At 34.4% G+C, this 23564-nt stretch overlaps 1 protein-coding gene across 7 annotated transcripts in view; it reads right to left on the bottom strand.

Moving 5' to 3' along the window:
* KIAA1328 (KIAA1328 ortholog) overlaps positions 1-23564 on the bottom strand; it is a 525281-nt gene that overhangs the window by 430238 nt on the left and 71479 nt on the right. For all 7 annotated transcript variants that reach the window (XR_012484390.1, XR_012484391.1, XM_074279230.1 and 4 more), the window contains one exon: positions 23054-23169. Coding sequence is in view for 5 of the 7 variants with exons in the window: in XM_074279230.1 (XP_074135331.1) it covers positions 23054-23169 (116 nt within the window). In the remaining 2 variants the exon portion in view is untranslated. The remainder of the gene's footprint in view (positions 1-23053; positions 23170-23564) is intronic.

Raw genomic sequence — 23564 nt, 5'->3', positions numbered from 1 at the left:
CCTGGTTCTGCTCATTTCACTCACATCAGTTCATGTACGTTCGTCTCTCCAGGACTTTCTGAATTCATCCTTCTGGTCATTTCTTATAGAACAATAATATTCCATAACATTCATAAACCACAATTTATTCCGCCATTCTCCAATTGATGGTTATCCATTCTATTTCCAGTTTCTAGCCATTACATTTTTTGTGCATGCGGATTTTTTTTCCCTTCTTTAAGATCTCTTGGAGATATAAAGACCAGTAGAAACACTGCTGGATCAAAGGTTATGCACAGTTTGATACTGTATGAGGATGTATTCTGATGGAAGTGGATATCTTCAACATAGAGAAGAGCTAATCCAATTCCAATGGATCAATGATGGACAGAATCAGCTACATCCAGAAAAGGAACACTGGGAAATGAGTATAAACTGTGAGCACTGTTTTGTTTTGTTTTGTTTTTCTTCCCAGATTATTTTTAGCTTCCGAATACAATCCTTCCTTTGCAACAACAACAACAAAAAAATTCAGTTCTGCACATATATATTGTACCTAGGATATACTATAAGATATTTAATATGTATGGGAATGCCTGCCATCTAGGGGAGGGGGTGGAGGGACGGAGGGGAAAAATTTGGAACAGAAGGGAGTACAAGGGATAAAAAAAATTTACCTACGAATATGTACTGTCAAAGAAAATGTTATAATTATAAAAATTAATTTAAAAAAAGTGAAGAAAACAAAAAAAAATGTTTTTGTTATGGCAATATGTAGTTTGGGATTTTTCTGTGTATTGGGTATTTTAAAAGCAAAATGAATGGTATAATGTTTAACTTATGAAACATCTACTTGGGTATGTAAGAATTGTGTGAACATTCTGAGATAAATTACTTACTGTTAAAAGTCTTACAATATGTAGATGATCCTCTTGTGGCAGGGAGGAAAAGAGTTACCTTGTCCAAGTCACTATCAGTTTGTTAAATTATTTAGGAGCATAGGGACTGAGAATTTCTTAAGACAAACTGCAATTTGTGAAACGTGAGATAAAATCTTTCGATTATTATATAAGTAAAGGGAAAAAGAAATTAGAAATTGTAAATTACTTGAGGGGAAGAATGGAAACGGTAAAGGTAAGGGATTGGCACACAGGGCATTGGTCACTGAAATTTTAATCAATCTTATGTTACCTAAGAATATTGCAGTGATTCATGTGCAGGGGCACCAAGGAGGACATTCATTTGAGACAAGGGGAAACTGCTTTGCAGATGAGGAGGCGAAATGGGCTGGAGAAGAGGAATCTGTAAGTACAGAGGAAATGATGGTGCTAATTCTGGCATTTCTGGCCTCCAATGCCTCCACCTTCTCTTACCCCAGAAGACAAGCAGGAAATACAAAGCCTTGGTGCTCAGGAGGATAAAGAGGGGCACTGGCTCCTCCCTGATGACAGAGAGGTACTGGCCACAACAGGTATGAAACATGAACTTGAATATTTACATCAGGGCAGTCATTGAGATGTCTAAGACCTGAGTGATGCAGTGCTGACTAAATTTGTAGCACTGGCTTATACAGAATAACAGGCAACTTGTCAGCAGGTATCCTGTTTGTCAGAGGATGAATAGGGCAGCCCAATGACAAATCCAAAAAGGAGGAAGGCCCCCTGGTATCAGATCTTTCCAAAGCATACAGGTGGACTTTATCAAGCTGCCATCAGTGGCGTGTCTCAAATATCTGCTGGTTGTAGTGAACCATCTGACCTTATGGGTGGAAGCCTTTCTCCTTGCCTGGGCAACTGCCTCAGCAGTCATAAAAGTACTCCTTGAGCATAGCATTCTGGGGTATGGGATGGTGGAGCAGATAGATTCGGACCAAGACACCCATATCTCAGCTAAGATGTTCCTATTGGTGGCCCAAGCTTTAGAAATGTCATGAGACATATATACCCCATGGCATCTGCCCTCATCAGGTAAAATGGAAAGGATGGATAAGGAAATTAAATAGCAACTGACTAAATTAGAGTTACAGACACAATTGCCCTGGACCAAGTGCCTTCCCCTTGCCTTATTAAGAATTAGAACAAAACCCTGAAGTGATGTGGGATTAACACCTTATGAATTCTTGTAAGGTCATCCTTATCTAAAAGGGATTCAAATTCCTCCTTGGATCCAATGTTTGAGACCAAGGATTTGTTTTTAAGAAAATATGTCGGGGGCAGCTAGGTGGCGCAGTGGAGCACCAGCCTTGAATTCAGGAGGACCTGAGTTCACATCTGGTCTCAGACACTTAACACTTCCTAGCTGTATGACCCTGGGCAAGTCACTTAACCCCAGCCTTATAAAAGAATACGGACCGGCAACAAGGGCCCAGGATGGTAGTTGGGGGGTGGGGGAGGTATGGAACACTGATATATGTGTTAAATCAGATGATTAGGTTACAGGCAGTCCTTGAGGTAATAACTAACCAAATTGCTCAAGCCCTTGCTCTATTAGTTGATCAGGCCACCCACACAAGGGAAGCTGTTTTATAACATAGATTAATTTTAGATTATCTGTTAGCAGAGGAAGGAGGGGGTCTGTGAGAAACAAAACCTGTCCACCTGTTGTACGCAAATTGATAACAAGGGACAAGCAGTAAAATAAAGTACTAAGGGCATTTGCAGGATAGTTCCTGTGCCTGTACAAGTTTGGAAATCTCCCTTCACAAATAGCTGATGGTCTTAGTTTGATGGTAGTTGGTGGAAACAGCTTTTATGATATAGACATTGCAAGCAAGGGTATTATTCTGTCGTCACTATGTTTACCCTGAATAATTACATTGGTAACAAGAATAGTTTGGAGATCACTCTGTCAAGAATCTTACAGACAGAGGATGCCATTGAAATAATGATTTTACAAAAGGAGGACTGCTTCCCAGTATTTATGCTTCCCATATATTTATGAGTGACAGGGGGGATTGTGTGGAAAGGTGAAGAACTTACAGACTAAGCACATATTGATCAGAGACTGTTAGCTAACATAGATCAGGCCTATAGGCCCCAGTTATGTGAAGGCCTAGGCTGCATTCCATTGTCCAAAGAAAAGATTAAAAACATATACATGGCCAAAGAGGCTGTATATCACCTTCTCTACTACATTCCACTGACCAAATAGGGGAATGCTGACTTATATGACCAATCACAAGATATAGAGGGTGGAATTTTGGAGGTTCTTTGTCTGAAATGTATAAAAGCTGTGAACATTTTCAAGAGAGTGTCTCTCTCCTGCTGTGAATCTGGCTCACAGACCAGGGTGGGGTCCACTTCTTGAGATTCTAATGAATAATTCTGCTTTCTATGAGTGATCTCTGAGTAATCATTTTTGGATAGGATTTTCTAATCCTCACACCAGTGATTTGACATCTAAAAACAAAAGATTCAAGCCAGGGTTTTAATTAAAAGGAATAAAAAACAAACTTCTAACCTACTAGAAACTCCTGAGGGGAAGATGTGGCACTTTGCTATAGAATAGTAAACCTGAGCATAATCTCTAAAGATATATAAGAGAATATAAGGAATGAAAAATTCCTGAAGAAAAAAAAAATCTACCTATTATGAAATTCCAAATTTCTAGCAAGATTATCATAAGCAGAAAGAAAATCATATCAGTTTGTACTGATGGTGTGGACAGAGGATTTGAGAGTTTGGAAATTTCTGAAAAGAGAAACTTATTTAAGGGAGCAAGAAGGGGAAGCCTAAATCTTCCTGAGAACTATAATTGTTTAGAAGAAAATTTTACCAACTGAGTCCATTACTATATTATTGAGATTCAATAAATACTAACTGATAATGAGTTCTGATCGAGATTGCAGAACCCAGATTTGGTTTATCATCTAGTAACCTGAATGTTTTTAAAGTATGAACTAAACTAAAAGAGTATGGAAAAATCTCTTTAAAATCTGTTATGGTATTTATCAGTCTTGTTAAACCTGTTTTGTAATGGTATGTTAATGCAATATAAGGGACTGGGTATTTACACCCTTGCTTGTAGCTAAGGGAAATTACAGCTAAGACTGTTTGGCTATCATTTATGAAAAGTATAAGATTGTTAACCAAGTTATTTGGAGTTACTGTCATAATGTTAAACCTAAAATTGGTGACAGAAAATAAGTGATTGCTTATTCAGAGCAGTTCACCCCTATTTATGGGAAGGTATCAAAGAGACCACAACAGCCCTAAGAATAGATGGGGTAAGTAGGCAAGAGTACTAGCTCAGCCCCTTCTCTAGAGTCCCTGTTGATTCCCTGTAATTTAAAAGCTTGCTATTTTCTGGGCAAGGTCATCAGCCCTAGGAAAAGAGCTTGTAGAATAATACACCCCTCCCAAAAAAAAGAAAAGAAAAGAAAAAAAGAAAATGGATTCACTGAGGATTTGCAAATTTGTTTAGTATATAGTATATAGTATATAGAACTGATTTCTAAAGATTGACCTTTACAACAGGATGAGTTTAAACATGATAAAAAGAAAAAACAAGTAAAAGATGTCAAATTGTTTATTTGTTTGAGTCCTGTTACATTTTTGTTTATTGCCATTCCATTAGAATAAAAATAACTGGGTCTAGTCCTCAACTCTAATTAGTGAAATTTGCTATTTGAAACAAAATCTCTTGGGATTGTTACTGATATTGTTTTGAATTCAGCATGATTGTCTGATGGATCATTAAGTCAGTAATCCATCATTCCAGAAAAATGTCACAAATTACTTCTGGAGTGTTATTGAAGCTGGTTGTGGTCCCTTTAAGAAACTGTATTTTCTTTTGATCAGTGATCCCTTTCAGATTTTCAGCCCCTCCTTGGCTGAGGCATTGCCCAGATAAGTTATCTTTCCAGGATGCCAGAGCCTTTGATTCAATTACAATCTGGTCAAAAGCATCCCTTTGAAGTGTTAATTCCAATAGGAGATCCAGGCTGTCCCAGCCCCCACTGGGGACCTGCTTGGCGGTTCCAGCTCCCACTAGGTCTAACTTCCTTGGACTGCCCCAGCCCTCACTGGTTCTAACCTGCATGGGCTGTCCCAGCCCCAACCAAGACACGCAATATAAAAGCTTCCATCAATGAAGATTTTTTGCAGATGTGATTTGGCAGCTCCCTTTACTGCCAGGACCTTCTGGCCCCTGACAACAGCATTCTCAGTGCAAAACTCCATTTTCCACAGATCTGCCATTATAGAAGTCAGTCTCTTGGTAAACTGATTTCTAACAATAAACTTTCATTTTGCAACTAATATTTCCGGAATGAGTGAATTCTTTCACTCCTAAAACTTGCAGCCGATTTAAAGGAAATTCTTAACAACTCTCTTATAGCCACTAACCTCTAGACCACCAGGAATCTAGACTACTCAAACAGCATCATTATAAGTTATAAATATCTGAGCAAAAGCTGGGAGGCTAACCTTTGGCTGAATATTAAAGTGGGATCCTTTTGGCTCGGTTTCCCATTATGTTCCTTTGATCAAGAATGTTTCCCTTCTCATTATTCCTGAATCTGTCTATGAGGTAGAATTGTTACTATTGACTGATTGGATACAACTATCTGTGGAATCTAGCTGTTATTCTATTGAATGTTGAAACTAAATAAGAAGCATACCCAGTGTGGAATGGAGAAGAAAATTATACTACAATCAGATTTCTTAAAGGATGTAACTTATGGAATATTTTGTATTACATCAACAAAAAAGTCAATTTTATTCAAATTTATTACTAATGTAGAAATAACATGTTTGTGCTGTGTGTCCTGTGGTACAAACATGTATAAACAACTTATTTGATATGTATTGTTCTGTAATTAAGTACATAAATATCCTCCCAAATCTTTTATGTAATTGAAGTAAAGTCATCTTTTTATAAATAAATTCATTTGTCTAAACATTACACCTGAAGAGTTACTCTATACTCCTTTACATGTTTTTATGAATAGGATTGAACCCTCAATAGCATTTAATCCTCCTAAAGAAATTGGAATCTTGAGTAGAAAATGTTGAGAAACTTACAAATTCAAACAATCCTTTATGATAAATGTAGATTTAAGGCCAAGTCTTAAGTTCTCTGAAGTTTCAAGAGAATTATGGATTCTTAATTTAGTATTCCCTTTTTAGCTTTATTATTGATTTAGATTTAGAACTGAACTGATTTTCACAACATGAACTAATTAATGGAATAATACAATCTGAGGCTTATGTCAAGCTAACTCTCCTTCATCCTCTCCTTCAAATAACAAGGAAAGGAAATTCAAATAACAAAAGACTTTCCAGCACCCACCAGAAAAAGCAAGAGAGAATGGATAATCTGTAACAAAGTAAATGGGGTTTAGTATGAAGATGACCTACACTGCAAATCTGAGTTTAGCCATAAATGAAAAAATATAAATACTTATTAAGAAAGAGGCATTTGCAGAATGTTGGAGGGGATGTGGGAAAACAGGGACATTGATACATTATTGGTGGAATTGTGAATACATCCACCATTCTGGAGAGCAATTTGGAACTATGCTCAAAAAGTTATCAAACTGTGCATACCCTTTGACCCAGCAGTGTTACTACTGGGCTTATATCCCAAAGAGATCTTAAAAAAGGGAAAGGAACCTGTATGAGCAAGAATGTTTGTGGCAGCCCTCTTTGTAGTAGCCAGAAATGGGAAACTATGTGGATGCCCATCAATTGGAGAATGGCTAAATAAATTGTGGCATATGAATATTATGGAATATTATTGTTCTATAAGAAATGGCCAACAGGATGATTTCAGAAAGGCCTGGAGAGACTTACATCAACTGATGCTGAGTGAAATGAGCAGGACCAGGAGATCGTTGTATACTATATGATGATCAATTCTGATAGATGTGGCCATTTTCAACAATGAGATGAGCCAAATAAGTTCCAATAGAGCAGTAATGAACTAAACCAGCTACACCCAGCGAAAGAACTCTGGGAGATGACTATGAACCACTACATAGAATTCCCAATCCCTCTATTTTTGTCCTCCTGCATTTTGGATTTCCTTCACAGACTAATTATACACTATTTCAAAGTCCGATTCTTTTTGTACAGCAAAATAACTGTTTGGACATGTATACATATACTGTATTTAATTTATACTTTAACATATTGAACATGTAGTGGTCAACCTGCCATCTGGGAGGGGGAAAGGGGGGAAAAATTAGAACAAAAGGTTTGGCAATTGTCAATGTTGTAAAATTATCCATGCATATATCTGGTAAATAAAAATTATTAAAGAAAAAAAAGAAAGAAAGAAAGAGGCATTTGAAATCTTCATAGGGGAAAAAATCAGAACTGAAGACATTATTTGCTTCTTAAACACCAAATAACAGAAATGCAGGAAGAGCAAATAAATGCAACAGTCAAAGTAACAGCAGAGAGAATAATAAGCCATTTCTTTCTAAATGTACAGAAGAAGAGTGGGGCGAAGACAAAAGTCAGGGAGAGATAACAGTAATAAAGGAGGATTAAAACACTCTATAAAGAGTCCAATGAAGCCCTATCCATAGATTAAACCAATTTTTGGGTTGGGTTACATTATAAAATATGAATTACAAGATATGGGGATGGGGAGAAGGATAAGGGATAGAGGGCAAAGAGGGAATTGGAACAATGATGGGGGGGGAAGGAGGAGAGAGAATAGAAGGGAGTGTGTGATGTTCCTGAGTCAAATGAAGAGAGAAATGGGGAAAGTCAACTCTTATGAATTCCCAAGAAAAAAGCCTGAAAACCTAGCTCTCAGCAATGATTATTTTCCCCATAATTTAAGTCTAATTTTGTTTTTGTAAATAGTTGTTTACAATTATATTTACATGCTTCTTACCTCCAGAGGGAGAGTTCCAAGTATTTTATATATTACATATTAATTTTAAATAGCATTTCTCTTATCTCTTCTTGCTAGGTTTTATTGCTATTATATAGAAATGCTGATGATTAATAAATTTATTATATATCTATCCTAAGCTACCTATCTATAAATGATATAAATAGCAAGGGAACTTTTGTCAATTATTCCTATTTGGCATGACATTTCTATAACATTATACAATAAAACAGAACTTTACAAAATTATATACAACCACACAGAAAGTAAAATGGCCTCAAGCAGTCACAATTTACAAAGTATAAGAGATAATTATTAGATTAGTAAAACAACTATTGTCTGGGATATCTTAAATACAATAAGCTGTTCCTCCAAGTACAAAGAAATTGCTATCTCTGGATAATTCAATTTGCAAGACTTCAAAAATCAATGTAAGTCCATAATATGAAGATCAGCATTCATTAGATTTGATAAGGCTTTTAGCAGCACATTTTGCTATATTAGTATACAATGCTGCTAGACACCACAAATATTGCTTTCCTTGTACCAGGGAATAAAGCCACTTTATTCAGACAAAGATTTGTTTATAAATCCAGATGGGCAGGCTGGGAAATACTGCTTCTCTAAAAAGAGGTTCCTAACCATTAAAGGATAATTTGTCTTCTTGCCTCAAATCTTTCCATACTTCCATGCATTCTCCATATGGCCAGCAAAGTGATTTTCCTAAAGCACATGTCTAACCCTGTCACTAAATGACTCAGTACAATTCAGTGGCTCCCTATTAACCCTAAGATCAAATATAAACTACTCTGTCTGGAACTTATGCCACTGGCACGTCCTAGATTTCCAATGTTCTTATAAATTACTCTTTTTTATACACTTTACATCCATCAATAATTGTTTACTTACTGCTCTTCTTCCATTAGAATGCCAAATCCTTGAGGGAAGATGTGTTGTCTCAAGTGATTTGCAAACTCCATGCAGTACCAATTATACCCACTAAGTGAATAATTTATAATGGTGTACAGAATGATAGCAAAATTCACTTGAAGAAACAAAAATATAAACTATAAAGGAGTAATTACCAAAATATATGGTACTGACTAAAAAAATTAGATAAAATCAACAGGGAGGCAGAGCCATAATGATTGAATAGCAAGACACAGTACAATAAGATTCCCTTATCCCCTCTTAAAAAGAAAAAAATGTTCCTTTGAGATCTAAACAACTTATCATCAAGACTGAATCTTGATAGGGAAATCCAAGAAAAAGTCAGAGTGAGACATTTTTCCAGCCCAGGTCTTCATGGAGGAGACAAACAGAGAGGTGTATGAACATAGGAGTTAGATCTCCCTTGTGCAGAGAAAGTCTGTGTGCCAAATGATAAAAAGGTACAAAAATCCAACAAGAAGAATGTCTTGAAAAGTAGGATTGGCTAAATGAGAAAGAAAATACAAAAGTTAAAAAAATAATTCCGTAAAAATTAGAATTGAGCAAATAGAAGCTAATGACTCAAGAAACAATAAAATTAAATTAAAAGAATTAAAAAATAAAAGGCAATGTGAATGCATCAGAAAAACATATGACCTGGAAAACAGATCAAGGAAAGATAATTTTAAAATACTGGACTTCATGAAAGCCATGATCAAAAAAAGAGCCTACAAATGATCTTTCAAGAAATTATCAAAGAAAAGCACCCTGATAGTCTGGAACCAGAGAGTAAAATAGAAACTGTATTTTACTGATCACCTTATTAAAGAGATCCCAAAATGAAAACTACCAAGAATATTATAGCCAAATTCCAGAGGTGTCAGGTAAAGGAGAAAATATTTTAAACAGAAAAAAGAAACAATGGAGCCACAAACAGAATAACACAAGATTGAGGAGCTTCTACATTAAAAGATCAGAGAGCTAAGAATGATATTCCAGAGGGCAAAGGAGCTAGGATTACAAGCAAGAAGTACCTGCCCAGAAAAACTAAATATAATCCATAAGAGGGAAAAATGGACATTCATTGAAGAGTTTCAAGTATTCCTGTTGAAAAACCAGAGCTGAATAAAAAATTTTTCTTTCAAATACAGGACTCAAGAGAAGCATAACAAAGCAAACAGGAAAAGGAAATCATAAGAAACTTGATAAAGTTGAACTGTTTATAATCCTGCATGGGAAGATTACACTTTGTAACTCATAACTTTCTCATTATTAGGGCAGCTGTTAGAAAGAGTATAGAATAGAGGACACAGGTGTGAATTGAATATGATTGGATGATATCTAAAAAAATAAAATAAAATTAAGGGATGGGAGAAAGGGAAAGATAGAATGGGATAAATTATTTCACATAGAAAGCAGCAGCTTTTATACTGCTGAAAGGGAGGGAAAGATAAAGTTGTGGAGAACAAGCACTTCAACTTTATTTTAATTGAAATCAAGTCAAGCAGGGAATAATATACACACTCAGCTGGGTATAGAAATCTATCTTATCCTAAATGAAAATGGGGGGAATACTCATAGGAGGGAATGTAGATTGAGAAAACAAAGAACAGAACACTTGAAAACAGAACACTTGAAAAGAGACTTTCCTTGTGAAAGGAAAAACAAAACAGAAAAACAGGGAGGAAGGGAACAGAATGGAAGAAAATACAGTTAGCAATTATAACTTTAAAAAATTTTGAAGCAAGTTTACATGATAAAGACCACATCTCTCAAGCTATATAAAATTCGGTCAAATTTATAGAAATAACATTTCCCAATTGATAAATGATCAAAAAGTATCTACAGTCAGTTTTCAGATAAGTAATCAAAACTATGTATGTCATATAAAAAAATGCTCTTATATTCACTACTTTTTGGAGAAATCAAAACAATTCTGAGGTATTTCACACCATTAGATTGGGTAATAAGATAGAAAAGTTAAATGACAAATGTTGGATGTGAGAAAAATGAGACGCTAATGCATTGTTGATAAAGTTTGAAATTGATCAAATCATTTTGAAGAACAATTTGGAACGACACCCAAAGGCTTATAAAACCATGCATACCCTTTGATCTAGAGATACCACAACTAGGTCTGTATTCTAAAAAAAAAAAAAAAAAAAAAAAAACTGAATCTAGGGAGAGTATCAATCAGTTGGGGAATAGCTAAACAAGTTAAATTATATAATTACAATGTATATGATGCTACAAAAATGATAAAGAAGTAGTTTCAAAGAAAACTGGGAAGATTACATGAACTGATAAAAAAAATTGATTAGAAACAGGAATATAAGTTACACACCAATTTATCATAAAGACAAACAACTATAAAGGAATTAGGAACTCTGATCAATGTAACAACTATTCAAATTTTAAGTGATCTAATGATAAAACATGCTACTTATCTCCTGAAAGAATAGTGAAGGACTTTTAAAAAGTCCTATATCCTTAGATTAAGAAACTGCACTGGTTTAAAAGGGAAGAAAAGGAAGTGGGTGACCTTTACAAACACATAAATTAACACTTTTTGTGATAACAAAGAACTTGAAACAAAGGAGACAAACCCCAAAAACTTCTTCAACAGCTAAACAAATTATGATAGATCCAAGTAATGGAATATCTTTGTTTCTTTAGAAATTATGAATGTGAAATACAAAGAAGCACAGACAGATTCATATAAACTAAAGCTAAATAAACAGAATCTGGAAAAATAGCTTAAGCAATGATAAAAATAAAGAATAAGAAAAAAGGAAACCAAGCATTATGAAATTATATTGAACAAACTTGATCCCAAAGAAGAAATGAGAATATGCACTTCATTCTCATTCACTAACAAAGTGAGAGAACCACATAGGTGTCTAATAATGCATATATTAGGTAGCTATGTAGCATAGGGGATAGAGTTGCTAGGCCTAATGTCGGGAAGGCTTGAGTTTTAATTTGTATTCATCCACTTGCTAGCCATGTGAATCTAGACAGGTCACTCAGCCTCTGTCTGCCGCACTTTCCTCATCTGTAAAATGGGGTTAATAATGTTACGAGAATGAAATAAGATAATAATTATAAAGCCCTTAATCCACCATGTAGCACATAATAAGTACTACATAATTGTCTATTATTTACTGTTATTGTTATTATGTTGTTAAGTTCATTACATGATTCTGGGTACTTTTACAGAACTACCTCATTTTATTTTCTTTTTTTGGGGGGGAGGACTAAAGATATTTTTAAGGGAATTGAGATTAAGTGACTTGCCCAGGGTCACACAGTTAGCAAGTGTTAAGTCACCGGAGACTGGATTTGAGCTCAGGTCCTCCTGACTTCAGGGCTGGTGCTCTATCAACTGCACCACCTAGCTGTCCCAAGTGTTATAAACTTTAAAAAAAAAAAAAAAAAAAAAACAACATAAAATTCTATTTTTATCTTACTGCTCTAAATGATTTAATTTAGTTCTTACCCTGAGTTAGGACATCCTTAAATTTCTGATTTGAGATTCCCTGTATAACATGCAAATTCATACTTAATTCAACATTGCAAGATTGTTGAATTAAATATGAACCCAGATCTCCCTCTGAAGTCTCAGTCAAGTTCAGGATGTAACCTTTATCTTTGATTGGCTTGTGTCTGTGACCTCATTGACCCTATTTAAGCTCTGAACAGGAGGAGCTCTCTTTCTCCTCTCTCTCTTACCACCTGGAGCTTGGACTGGGAGAGTGCTACCAAGGTAGGTGCAGGAGGTCATAGAGTAGATGTGATTAAGTGAATAAAGTCTAAGCTTGTTCATCTAAACTCTCAGGTGCTTTGTTATGCGCTTAAACTACTTCCATATGAGACAGTAGCCAGAAGATTCTGAGGACCTCAAAACAGAGGTGAGATTGTTAATATCTTTGCCAGTTTTTCTCTGATAGGTCTAGGAATAATGACAGATTGGCATTAGTTAATAGAATAAACCCTAACATACTATAAAATTAGCTGTAGAAGAAAATGACAAATCATTTCAATAACTTTTCCAAGAAAATGCTAAATGGAGTCACAGAATCAGACATGACTGAAAACGACTGAATGATAACAGAATAATGAAATTTATGACATGAAGTAGAGTGAGGGCATGAAAAATACACTTACTGGCTAAATGGTCACAACTACCATCTTTAACCAATCACTGACCTTTATAAGAGAACATCTATTATAATCTGTGCTGCCAAATGAGATTTAAGCAGCCTGAAATAAGGCTAAATTTGATCAATAGTAGAATAAAGTAGAGCACAGAATGGTATATAACAGTATATGGTATGGTATGGTTTAGTATAGCATAGTATAAAGAGTACTGAATTTGAAAATCCTGAGCCTTTAATGATGACGGCTCTGAAACTTAGCAACTTTATAAGCATAGGCAGTCACTTAGTCTTTCTAATTCTGTCTTCATCCATAAAATGGAAATATTTGTACTATTTACATCAAAACTGTTATAAAGAAAATACTTTGTAACCTTAAAGAGGTATATAAATATTACTTAATACAGAAGGCCACAGAGAAGATTTAGATATTAAAAGACAAAAGCTTATTAGATTCTTCAAGTTATAGGCTAGTGATTCCTCTACCTACAGGCCAATTCCAGACAAAATTAAAAGGATGGTTCCATGAGCATTTAGGAAAAGAACAGTGATCATTAAGAATTCATCTTTTCTTCAATTCCTCACAATTTGTACAAAATAAATCCACATAAATCCTCAGCATTTTTATACATTATCAACACAATCCAACAGCAAGAGATACAAAGAGAAATTCCATTCAAAATAACGGTCGATAGTATAAAATATTTGGGAATATATCTACCAAAGGAGAGTCAGGAATTATATGAGCAAAATTACAAAACACTTGCCACAAAAATAAAGTCAGATTTAAATAATTGGAAAGACATTCAGTGCTCTTGGATAGGCCAAGCGAATATAATTAAGATGACAATACTCCCTAAACTAATCTATTTATTTAGTGCTATACCAATCAGACTTCCAAGAAACTATTTTAATGATCTAGAAAAAATAACAACAGAATTCATATGGAATAACAAAAGGTCGAGAATTTCAAGGGAAGTAATGAAAAAAAAATCAAATGAAGGTGGCCTAGCTGTACCTGATTTAGAACTATATTATAAAGCAACAGTCACCAAAACCATTTGGTATTGGCTAAGAAATAGACTAGTTGATCAGTGGAATAGGTTAGGTTCACAGGACAAGTTAGTGAATAAAAACAGCAATCTAGTGTTTGACAAACCCAAAGATCCCAATTTTTGGGATAAGAATTCATTATTTGACAAAAACTGCTGGGAAAACTGGAAATTAGTATGGCAGAAACTAGGCATGGACCCACATTTAACACCACATACTAAGATAAGATCAAAATGGGTCCAAGATTTAGGCATAAAGAATGAAATCATAAATAAATTGGAGGAACATGGGATGGTTTACCTCTCAGACTTGTGGAGGAGGAAGGAGTTTGTGTCCAAGGGAGAACTAGAGACCATTATTGATCACAAAATAGAACATTTTGATTACACGAAATTAAAAAGTTTCTGCACAAACAAAACTAATACAAACAAGATTAGAAGGGAAGTAACAAATTGGGAAAACATTTTTACAGTTAAAGGTTCTGATAAAGGCCTCATCTCCAAAATATACAGAGAACTGACTTTAATCTATAAAAAAATCAAGCCATTCTCCAATTGATAAATGGTCAAAGGATATGAACAGACAATTTTCAGATGATGAAATTAAAATTATTTCGACTCATATAAAAGAGTGTTCCAAATCACTATTGATCAGAGAAATGCAAATTAAGGCAACTCTGAGATACCACTACACACCTACACCTGTCAGATTGGCTAAGATGACGGGAACAAATAATGATGAATGTTGGAGGGGCTGTGGGAAAACTGGGACACTGATGCATTGTTGGTGGAGTTGTGAAAGAATCCAATCATTCTGGAGAGCAATCTGGAATTATGCCCAAAAAGTTATCAAACTGTGCATACCATTTGATCCAGTAGTGCTACTACTGGGCTTATATCCCATAGAAATACTAAAGAAGGGAAAGGGACCTGTATGTGCCAAAATGTTTGTGGCAGCCCTTTTCATAGTGGCTAGAAACCGGAAAATGAATGGATGTCCATCAATTGGAGAATGGTTGGGTAAATTATGGTATATGAATGTTATGGAATATTATTGTTCTGTAAGAAATGACCAACAGAAGGAATACAGAGAGGCTTGGAGAGACTTACATTAACTGATGCTGAGTGAAACGAGCAGAACTAGGAGATCATTATACACTTCAACAATGATACTGTATGAGGATGTATTCTGATGGAAGTGGAAATCTTCAACATAGAGAAGAGCTAATCCAATTCCAATGGATCAATGATGGACAGAATCAGCTACATCCAGAAAAGGAACACTGGGAAATGAGTATAAACTGTGAGCACTGTTTTGTTTTGTTTTGTTTTTCTTCCCAGATTATTTTTAGCTTCCGAATACAATCCTTCCTTTGCAACAACAACAACAAAATTCAATTCTGCACATATATATTGTACCTAGGATATACTATAAGATATTTAATATGTATGGGAATGCCTGCCATCTAGGGAAGGGGGTGAAGGGAAGGAAAAACTCGGAACCGAAAGGAATACAAGGGATAATATTGTAAAAAAAAAAAAAAAAAATTACCTATGAATACGTACTGTCAAAGAAAATGTTATAATTATAAAAATTAATAAAAAACAAAATAAAATAAAAAAAATTCCTCACAATTTGGAAATGCTTAGAAAGATCATTAAGAGATAACATAAATGTATTAATAAACAAGCTTGCCAGTTTAAGTTCACTTCCTTTTCTCACAGAAATTATAAGTTGTTGACTAGATATCACAATTCAATTTGTGTAAAATATTTCATTATAATTTTTTCACTAAATTTTCATAATATTCACTAAGTTTCATTATATCTTTGTAGTTAAGATAGGATGAAGAGATGTTGATCAAAGAATGGATATTTTGATAATTAGATACTTATTTTGGTAGATTAGATGGCTTAACAAATGGCTTACTGAAATATTACATTACTAAAAATTTAACATCAATCTACAGTAAAAGTTTTAAACAGAGTTCTCAGGGGACTTAATTTTTGACTTTTTCAATTTAACATTTTTTTAAATGACCAGATAATGGTAAAGATAACTGACATGTTTGGGTAACAGAATTAGAATCTAAAATGGTTTCCAAGTCTAGAAAAATTGAACGACTTTAAATTAATATGAATAAATTAAAAAGCTACTTTTGTTGAAAAAAAGTAACTGCATAAGCACAGAATGGTAGAAACATGGTCAGAAAACAGTTTATCTAAAAAGGTATTAAGGTTTTAGAGATGTGAAACTTAAAAATGTCAATAAGGTGATATAATGTTTCAATAAAGGTAATGTGATCTTCAAGAGCAGATCTTCCAAAATGAAGGATGCATTCAGTACTCCAATCAGTCTACATATGAAAATATATTATTCAGTTCTAGGAGTCATGTTTTATGAAGAATAACAAGCAAGATCTAAACAAACAGGACAAAGTTTAACCTATTGATGTATAAATACTTCTGGGATAGCTTCATTGAAATAGCAAGAAGGGAGCCTTGGGATTAGCTAGTTTCAGAAGAAGCCTCAGCTCCAATGGGAGGAGTGAAGAGAAGGGGTTTGGGGCTCAGGGCCAGAAGGAAGAACTGAAGTGAAGCCAAAGGTACTGTGCCTCCATCCTATGACTGGAGGTGGTTATACAATTAAGTTTTCATTAAAAAAAAAAAAGAGAGAGAGAGAGAGAGAGAGAGAGAGAGAGAGAGAGAGAGAGAGAGAGAGAGAGAGAGAGAGAGAGAACAAAGGAGAAAGAACCCATCCACAAAAAGTTATTATGGGAAAAGGGAAGAACAGGGTTTATCTTCAGAAGAGAACACTGAAGTAAATAAAGTTTCTCCTACCCCAAAGAATAATGTTAAATGGCAACCTAACCAGAAAAAATTTAAAGTAGAATTTAAAAAAAAAAAGACTTTGAAAATGAAATGAGATATACTTTAACATATTTAACATGTATTGGTTTGCCTGCCATCTGGGGGAGGGATGGGGGGAAGGAGGAAAAAATTAGAACAAAAGATTTTGCAACTGCCAATGCTGAAAAGTTACCCTTGCATGTATCTTGTAAATAAAATTCTATAATAAAAAAATGAAATGAGAGAGATTAGGGATAAATAAGAACCAGCCAAGAAAAAAAAAAAGAAAGTCAACCAATTGATTCAGTCTTAAAGAAGATGATTCTTTGAAAATTATAATTGGACAAGAGGAGGCCAATGAAGCTATAAGAGACCAAGAAATAATAAAACAAAATATAAAAAATGAAAAAAATAGAAGAAAATGTGAAACATCTTATAATAAAAAACAAATCTAGAAGATCAAGAAGAGAAAATGAAAGAATAAACCCTTGTAGGGAGGGAGATTTTTTTTAAATTAATTTTATAATTATAATTTTTTTGACAGTACATATACATGGGTAATTTTTTACAACATTATCCCTTGCACTCCTTTCTGTTCTGAATTTTCCCCTCCTTCCCTCCACCTCCTCCCTTAGATGGCAGGCAGTCCCATACATGTTAAATATGTTATACTATATACTAGATACAATATATGTGTGCAGAACTGAATTTTTTTATTGCACAGGAAGAATGGATTCAGAAGGTAAAAATAACCTGGGAAGAAAAACAAAAATGCAAACAGTTTACACTCATTTCTCAGTGTTCCTTCTCTGGGTGTAGCTGATTCTGTTCAGCATTTATCAACTGAAGTTTTATAATGATCTCCTGGTTCTGCTCATTTCACTCAGCATCAGTTCATATAAGTCTCTCCAAGCCTCTCTGTATTCATCCTGCTGGTCATTTCTTACAGAACAATAATATTCCATAACATTCATATACCACAATTTACCCAACCATTCTCCAATTGATGGACATACATTCATTTTCCAGTTCTAGCCGTTACAAAAAGGGCTGCCACAAACATTTTGGCACATACAGGAGGGAGAGAGTAATAATAAGATGAGTTAAGAAATAGAACTAAAGTAGAAAAGTTAAAAGGGATAGGAAATAAGAAATACATACAAACATAATAACAATGATCTGGAGTAAAATTTATTTTTTTAAAAAAGTACAGGTAGTAATTACTGATCTCAGATAAAAGGCAAACTTAAAAGATTCAACCAAGAGAGAAATCTACATTATATGTCCGCCATATTAAGATTGTTTTAGATAGATGCTTACATATGTATATATGTGTTTATGTAGATGTGTATAGGTGGGTATATATATATGGTTATATATGTATAGGTAGGTGTATATGCATGTATGTATATATACATGCATACATACATAAATATATGTGCTTACCTATAACTTGCTTGGAGCATGGGGGAAGGATAAAAAGGGGAAAAAAAGAATAGAGTAAAGAATGGACAACAGAGAACAAAAGAAAACCTACAAAGAATATAATCTCTTCTAATATTATATATGTTTTCTTGAAATGGAAATTTATAGTTACATATTTTGAATGCTCTCTGGTATTCTGCTGGGTACATGACAATATTTTTTTTCTTTTTCTTTCTTTTTCTATTTTGTTTTTATGTTTTAAATACATTTTTTTTTAAATTAATTCTTTCTTCCCCTTCTCTCTCACCTCTTGCTATCAATATTTTGCATTGATTCTATCTTCTCAATAGCCCTTTTATCTATCCTTTTTTTCTATTTCCATTGTCGAGCATTTTAGTGCAGGCTCTCATTACTATAAAACTGGACTGCTGCAATAACCTTTTTTTTTTAATTAACACTTTTTATTTTCAAAACATATGCATGATAACATTAACCATTGTAAAACCTTGTGTTCCAATTTTTCTCCTCCTTTCCTTCATCTTCTCCCCAGATGGCAAGTAATCTAATATATATTAAGCATGTTTTTAAAATGTTAAATCCAATATATGCATATATTTTATACAATTATCTTGCTGCACAAGAAAAATCAGATCAAAAAGGAAAAAAAAGTGAGAAAGAAAATAAAATGCAAGCAAACAACAACAAAAAGAGTGAAAATGTTATGTTGTCATCCACACTCAGGACACAACCAGTCCTCTCTCTGGGTGCAGATGGTTCTCTTCATCACAAGATGATTAGAACTGGTCTGAATCATCTTATTGTTGAAAAGAGCACAGACATCAGAACTGATTACTGTAAAATCCTGTTGCCATGTACAATGATCAGGTCCTGGTTCTGCTCATTTCACTTAGCATCAGTTCACGTAAGTCTCTCCAGGCCTTTCTGAAATCATTCTGCTGGTAAGAAAGAAGAATAACAAAATAGCCCATCCACACAAATCATTAGCATTTCTAAGCCCATCATCAAGAGATAGAAAGAAAAATTCAATTTTAAATTATTGCAAACAAAATAAATACTTTGGGGGGGGGGGCCTACTTGCCAAGACAACCCAATGACTATATGAACATAATTACAATACACTTCTCACACAAATAAAGTCAGATACAAACAATTGGGAAAATAGCAATTGGTCATAGGTAGGCCAAGTTGATATAATAAAAATGACAATTAAATTGATCTACTTGTTCTGCCATACCAACCAAACTGCCAAAACATTATTTTATAGAACAAAATTCATCTGGAAGAATAAAAGGTCAAGAATATCAATGAAAAAAAAATACAAAGGATGGTGGCTTAGCAATACCAAACCTAAAACTATTTTATAAAGCAGCAGTCATCAAAACCATTTGGTACTGACTAAGAAATACAGTGGTGGATTAGTGGAATAGATTAGATACTCAAGACACAATAATAAAGGCCTATAGCAATCTAGTATTTGATAAACACCCAAATTCCAGATTCTAGAATAAGAACTCAGTATTTGACAAAAATTGTTGGGAAAACTGAAAAAAACATGTCAAAAACTCGGCATACACCTACATCTCACATCCCATACCAAAATAAGGTCAAAATGGGTATGTAGTTTAGACATAAAGGATAATACCATAAACAAATTAGGAGAACAAGTGATAATTTACTTATCAGATCTTTGGGAAAGGGAGGAATTTATGACCAAAGAACCACCAGAGAGCATTATGAAAGGCAAAATGGACAACTTTGATTACAATAAATTAAACAGTTTTTGCACAAACAAAACCAACAGAAACATGATTTAAAGGGAAATTCAAAGCTGGGAAAAAATCTTTCTAGCCAGTATTTCTGATAAAGGTTTCATTTCTAAAACATATAAAAAATGGTGTCAAATTTTTAAGAATACAAGTCATTCCTCAAATGATAAAGGATACAAACGGACAATTTTCAAATGACGAAATTAAAGCCATCTATAGTTATGTGAAAAAATTAACTCTGAGATATCACTTCAGATTGGCTAAGATGAAAGGAAAAGGTAATGACAAATGTTGGAGGGGATGTGGGAAAACTGGGACACTAATGCATTGTTGGTAGTATTGTGAAATAATCCAACCATTCTGTAGAACAATCTGAAACTATGCCCAAAGGACTATAAAACTGTACATACCCTTTGACCCAGAGTGACATTATTGAGTCTGTATCCCAATGAAATCATAAAGGAGGGAAAAGGAGCCACATGCGCAAAAATGTTTGTAGCAGCTCTTTTTGTGGTAGCAAAGAATTGGAAAATGAGTAGATGCCCATCAATTGGAGAATGGGTGAACAAGCTGTGGTACATGAAGGAAATGGAGTATTATTGTTCTATAAGAAATGATGAATAAGCTGATTTTAGAAAGGCTTAGAAAGATTTACATGAACTGAACAAAACAAGCAGAACCAGGAATATATTGCATACAACAACAGCAAGAACATGTAATGATCAACTATGAAAGATTTGGTTCTTCTCAGTGGTTCAATGATCCAAAGCAATTCCAATAGACTTTGTACAGAAAATGCCATCTGCATCCAGAAAACATACTAAGTAGGCTGAATATAAATCAATATATGCTATGTTCACTTCTTTTTTCTGTGTTTTTTTTTTTTAATCTTTCCTATGGTTTTTTCCCTTTAGCTTTGATTTTTCTTTCTCAACATGATTCACAAAGCAATGTGTATTAAAAACAAATAAATTTACTAGGAAAAAAAAAGAAAGAAAATAACCCAAAGATTGGTATGCACTCAGTGACACAGGGGCTAGTCAATCCTATTAAAGGTTCTCCTTTGCTCACATTATGAAATATAATTACTCACCATAATAGCTTCTTTGGTGTAGGGATTTTTTTCATCAATATTTATATTTGTATCCCCAGTGCCTGGAACAATGTTTAGTACACACCAACAATTAATATATGCTTGATTATGTTTACCACTAACCATCCTCAGCCATCTCACAATCCTTCACCCCAAGCACTAAGAGTTTTAATTTAATTAGGAATTATATCCTTTTTAATCTTCTCAGAAGTAAAGTTGTTTTTATTGCATTTATGAAATACAAATTCTTCACTGCATTCTAATCTCCAGCATGAGTCCCTGTACTGGCCTCAGCTATACCTGGACTAGAAGATGTGAACTTTTGTTCTCATGAATTGCTATGATTTTGTAGTTAAATTCATTACTGAAGTAGAGAAAGGAATTGTAGTACAAAAGAACAGGAACTTGATTACCTACATAGCTACTTATAAGGATCCTGTACCCTATAATAACAACATTGTTAGAGAACCTGTAATGGGAGGGAATAAAAACCTCTCAGTGGGAAATGGAATGAGGAGGAAGTTCCAATATACTCTGTAGGATTAGTTTGATGGATACAAAGGAGCTTGATCAATGAAGCTAAAAGAGAAGCCCAATTTTCTTGGTCTGATCAACTTTTGTTATCAGTTTCCTATAGCCATGGACAAAAGAATTCCTATTGATGGAGAAATCTGCTGACAGAACCAAATTTTCTAAAATAATTAATGGACATTAAACTGAAAAAGATCCCATAGCCTTTACTAGGTACATATAAAAATGTTGGCCTTCCCTTTCTCAGAATAGTTTTCTACCTCCCCAAAAAAAAAAAAAAAAAAGTTTTCCTCTTACATAGTAGCACTATAGAATAGGGCTTCTTAAATTTTTTTCACTCATGATTTTTTCTCCCCCTGAGAAATTTTTATGTTACCCTGGATATATAGGTATAAAAAATAGGCATACAAACCAAACATTTACTAAAGCATAATGTGACAACCCATATTCGATTACTAGACTTCATATGGGGTTGTGAACCACAATTTAAGAAGGTGGGCTTTAGAATATCTAAATATAGGGGCAGCTAGGTGGCCCAGTGGATAGAGCACCAGCCTTGAATTCAGGAGGACCCGAGTTCAAATCTTCCCTCAGACACTTAACACTTCCCAGCTGTGTGACCCTGGGCAAGTCACTTAACCCCAGCCTCAGGAAAAAAAAAAAAAAAAAATCTAAATCTAATTATGCCTGTAAATGAAATTATCAAGTAAGGCTTTTAAAAGGTATAGAAGACATAGGAATTACTTGACATCCCTATGTTACTTAGAGAAAAAAACTAAACATTCAGGGACCTAATTTCACTTCATTCCCATTTCAACCCTCATGTCTGATACCGCCATGATAAAAAATACCACAAGTGAGGTTCCCATTATAAAAGCCTACCTTTCTACTTTCTCACTCCCACCCTATCCTCTATCCCAATTTATAGAAGCTTTGTGAGGATATTAATGTTGTTTTGGAAATATTTGTCTCTTACATCTCAACACATCAAGGTCCAGAGGATTTTTTATTCTTACAACTTCTTTCTGTGCCTTTCAGGACTCTCAGAGGTATGGAACACCAATTTAAAAAAGCTTTCAACCTCAATTACAACATGAGAGAATTCAATAAGGTCCCCAAATTATAATTCAACACCAAAATTTCTTATTGTCAATTTCCACTGACAAATATATTTTTCCTAGCACAATGCCTTTGGTAGAACAGCTGGAGGGCCATTTCAAGCTCAAAGGAAGCAGCCACCCATGCAGACAAGTTGTCTCTCTGACTGCCTGAGAATGACAATACATGCAGATTTATTCCCTACCTAAATCAGAACAATTATTTCTGTGGCATTCACAGTTTCTTCATGAAATAATGGATCTATCTACATTTTAGGAGATAAAGGATTTTTCAAAAGGATATCTTCCCTTTCTCTGATGATAAGCTCATTCTGCTCTTCTAGCTGTCTGATCTTCTTCTCAAATGACTCTTGTTCAGCTTTTAGGCGTTCTTCAGTCACTTCCTTTTCCTCACTTACCCTGAAAGAAATGACCCCCCCCAAAAAAAACAATCTATTAGAATGAAACTACATTCACATAGCTGTGATTTATAGAAATTAGACTTATCATGGAGATTTCTACATATTAAAATCTTTGGGGACACATGTTCAACATAATCACCCTTTTTCTTTTCCAATTTAGACTTTCACATAGCAATTTTCTCCTCCTTTTATATATATATATATATGATTTTATGTTAAGAATGATTTCCACAAGGGGCAGCTAGGTGGCCCAGTGGATAGAGCACCAGCCTTGAATTCAGGAGGACTCGAGTTCAAATCTTCCCTCAGACACTTAACACTTCCCAGCTGTGTGACCCTGGGCAAGTCACTTAACCCCAGCCTCAGGAAAAAAAAAAAAAAAAGAATGATTTC

Source organism: Sminthopsis crassicaudata, chromosome 1 (assembly GCF_048593235.1).
Source record: "Sminthopsis crassicaudata isolate SCR6 chromosome 1, ASM4859323v1, whole genome shotgun sequence".
Taxonomy (NCBI): domain Eukaryota; kingdom Metazoa; phylum Chordata; class Mammalia; order Dasyuromorphia; family Dasyuridae; genus Sminthopsis; species Sminthopsis crassicaudata.
Note: the sequence above shows the minus strand (reverse complement) of the source record. Positions and strands in the feature narration are given on the sequence as shown.